The sequence below is a fragment of the Vollenhovia emeryi genome, unplaced genomic scaffold (assembly GCF_000949405.1).
Source record: "Vollenhovia emeryi isolate VEMERY1.0 unplaced genomic scaffold, V.emery_V1.0 DF939151.1, whole genome shotgun sequence".
Taxonomy (NCBI): domain Eukaryota; kingdom Metazoa; phylum Arthropoda; class Insecta; order Hymenoptera; family Formicidae; genus Vollenhovia; species Vollenhovia emeryi.
The window spans coordinates 2,243,200-2,246,326 of record NW_011967215.1 but is presented as its reverse complement, the minus strand read 5'-3'; the positions used below and the strand labels follow the sequence as shown (position 1 = coordinate 2,246,326).

The 3,127-nt window shown below is 38.2% G+C and overlaps 1 protein-coding gene across 1 annotated transcript; it reads right to left on the bottom strand.

The window, feature by feature from the left end:
* Positions 1-4: 4 nt before the first annotated feature.
* Positions 5-3,049, bottom strand: LOC105565582 (indole-3-acetaldehyde oxidase-like; the record flags this gene model as incomplete). Its single annotated transcript, XM_012018884.1, has 6 exons — positions 5-526; positions 1,020-1,317; positions 1,405-1,931; positions 2,088-2,295; positions 2,515-2,671; positions 2,904-3,049. Coding segments are annotated over 6 exons (1,858 nt in total), but the record flags the coding sequence as incomplete, so codon positions are not given.
* Between the last annotated feature and the right edge of the window lie 78 nt (positions 3,050-3,127).

The window sequence follows — 3,127 nt, the reverse complement described above, 5'->3', positions numbered from 1 at the left end:
TTTCTACCTTTCTTCTTCGCTGGAGTATTGACACTCTGCATAAACCTAGTGTTGTCCTGCGTGGCGAGTGCATCCTCGATGCTTATCACCGGCTTTGTTTGCAGAGGATTGGTATATTTAATTTCCACCAATTCTGCGGCCTCGTTTGCCAAACTATGCGTCTCCGCGGCGATCACGCCGACCGGCTGACCAGTATACAAAACATCCTCAGCGGCGAAAAGCAACTCGTCCTGCTGCAAGAAGATCATCTTGCTGGCGGCCGAAATAAATAGATTCTTTCCCGGTATGTCCTTGGCGCTGAAGAACGCCACTACACCCTTCATAGTAAGTGCCTTCTTCGCATCTATACTGACGATTTTGCCGTTACCGATTTTCGTAAGGACAAAAGCACAAAATACTTCTCGAGGATATGGAGGTAGATCATTGCAATATTGTGCCTCGCCCGACGTCTGTTTGATAGCATCTAATTTCGGTATAGGCTTACTCACGGGCCACTCTGACTCATCCGTATCGAAGTCCTGCGAACCTAGAATGACAATGTTTTTTCGGGCGCAATTAGGATAATCAATTAGAATATTCCACGAATTAAAAAAAATAGTTTACGATACTTTTAACGCGTCTATATTTTCTATTTTTTAACATCAACTTTATTTTATAAAGTCAACAGTAAGACTTTTGTTTTAAATAATAATCTTTTTAGGTATTGTACGGTTTACAATTTTTTTGTTAGTAGAAATCTATTTAAGATTATTTATTTTGAAGTATTTTGAAGCAAATATGTTGACCGAGTATTTTATAGAAAAATACATGAAAGGAACTTGGATGATTTTCAGAAGTTGATTTTTAAAATCTCAAGGTTTCAGTTGTGTAAATGAAATTAACGGAAGTCAATGAGAAATAGAAAATTAAATAAAAATTATAAGATAATTCCCACCTCTCAAGCACACGTAAGAATATGTATAGGATAAAGACATATTTTGAAAAGTCTACTGGTCTATACGCTTGTGCTTTATACGTACCTGAAGAGAGACCTCGTTCTAGCAGGGAACCTCCGCTGCGAAGTTTTGAATTCACATTCTCCGGTTTGATGCTCAAGACAAATTTATAGAATAATCCTTCAGCAAGAGTCTTGCGGAATTCCGGCGAATAATCCGGCAGCACATGATCAGGTTTCAGCTCGTTATCTAATGTTTCCAGGGCTGTCTTCAGCACTTGCTCGTCGAGGATACATTTACCAACCAGTACTTGCTCTGTATTTTTTGCGTGTAAAAAATTCTTATTGATGCCACCGAAGATGATGTTAGGCTTCTCCAGTACCTTTTCGTGAATTATTGCAAATATGTTGAACGAGTAATTCAAGATAGTATATGCGCAAATACGAATAATTAGAAAAATTTCTGTTACCTTGCCGCTTCCGTCGAGTCTGAAGAGGAAGCCAGCGTTTACGTGAGCGTGAGCGTTCTGGGCCCTAGGCATGATCTTGTAGGATCTGTATTCGTAATCGTTGGATAGCGCCGGCAACACCACGCTATAGATGATCTTATGGCGCATATCTGTTTCTAAGAAATCAATCAGCATCATACTCTTTTTGGCACCCGGTGCTGTTAGAATATGTACTTGAGTAGCGGCTGTCTCCAGTATTAAGAACAAATCGGACGGGAACTCGTGGTGTGCATGCTTGATCATTAGATTACCGGCGATGCTGCCGATATTACGCACGGGCACGGTGGCAATCAAATCGATATGCTGGGCCAAGCGATCCAGGTACTGAAATCCGCTCGTGGATGAATACTTTCGGAAAGTCTCCATCGCCGTAGCGAGGGATATGTTTCCGCCCAGAATCAGTGACTCTTTAGTCTTTTCGATGCGATGCAAGTCCGGGATGTCGTTTATATCAATGCAAAGAGCTTTTTTGCTTGAGCGATAAACACCTGCAAATTAGACTTTTAATATTCAGATATCAAAACTATAAATGTGTTCTTATTGTATCATTGGGTTCGCTTAGTAAGGCTACCCAAATGGAAAAAAATTATTAGCACTTTGGACGAACGTTTAGTATCTATATCACCTTAATGAGGGAAAATTACCGTGTGCAGTATTTCCTCCATTTAATATATACGTAGCACTCGGGTTCTGTTGAAATATTTTGAAAAGATCGTCGATAGAATAAACTTTGTAGAATTCTGAGTCTGCTAACTTTATATCTATTGTGTCTTCATCGGAAAGTTTTTCATCGCAGCTACTACCTGCACACGAAATTCCGTACTTCGGGCAAGCTTTTATCTTGTACAACTCCTGTGAAATATACTTGATTACAATTCACTACAACTTACAACAGAATGTAAATAGAACAAAATATAAAAATAATTCTTGTATATACATGAAGTACTAGTTCTAATAATTGTTAGAAGAGAAGCGAGATAAAACTTTGTCTGTAAAAGTAAAATGAAATTAATAGTAAAATTCCAAAATACGAATTTTGCAATAATAGTTAAATTTTTCACACAAGTATACCTCAATGTCGCGAATGTCCTTCACCATTGATGGCTGTGCATCGTCAGCAAACCCCTTGAACGCATCCAAAATTGGACGATATCCAGTACATCGACAAATGTTGCCACCGAACGAATTTTCGATTTGCTGCATAGACACCTTTTGGTTATCAATGAGACTGGAAAATATAAATAACCCTGCATTAATTCAGTTTGGCGCGCACTGTTGAGTATAAAAGCGATTCTAAAATTTATGATATCTTTGCATTAATAAAAAAAGTCAAAGCTGCGTTGTATAGTTTTCTGTCATAACGACAAAGTCCCAAGAAGATTTTAACTTGCGAGAAGATAGAATACGTTTACAATATTTTCTCATAATGAAATCGATTAATTTTTGTCCCGGATGCCTACCTGTATAAATTCATAACCATGCCAGGAGAGCAATATCCGCATTGTGAGCCACTTTTTTCGGCCAGCGTAGCTTGAATTGTGTTGTAACCATCTCGCCTGTTACCTAAACCCTCGATCGTTGTAATGGCCCATCTAACAATAAGATATTATTTATACACAGACGTATCTAATATTAATTAATATTAGCATAAACTCGTTAAGTTCAGAAAAAATTAAAAAGATAC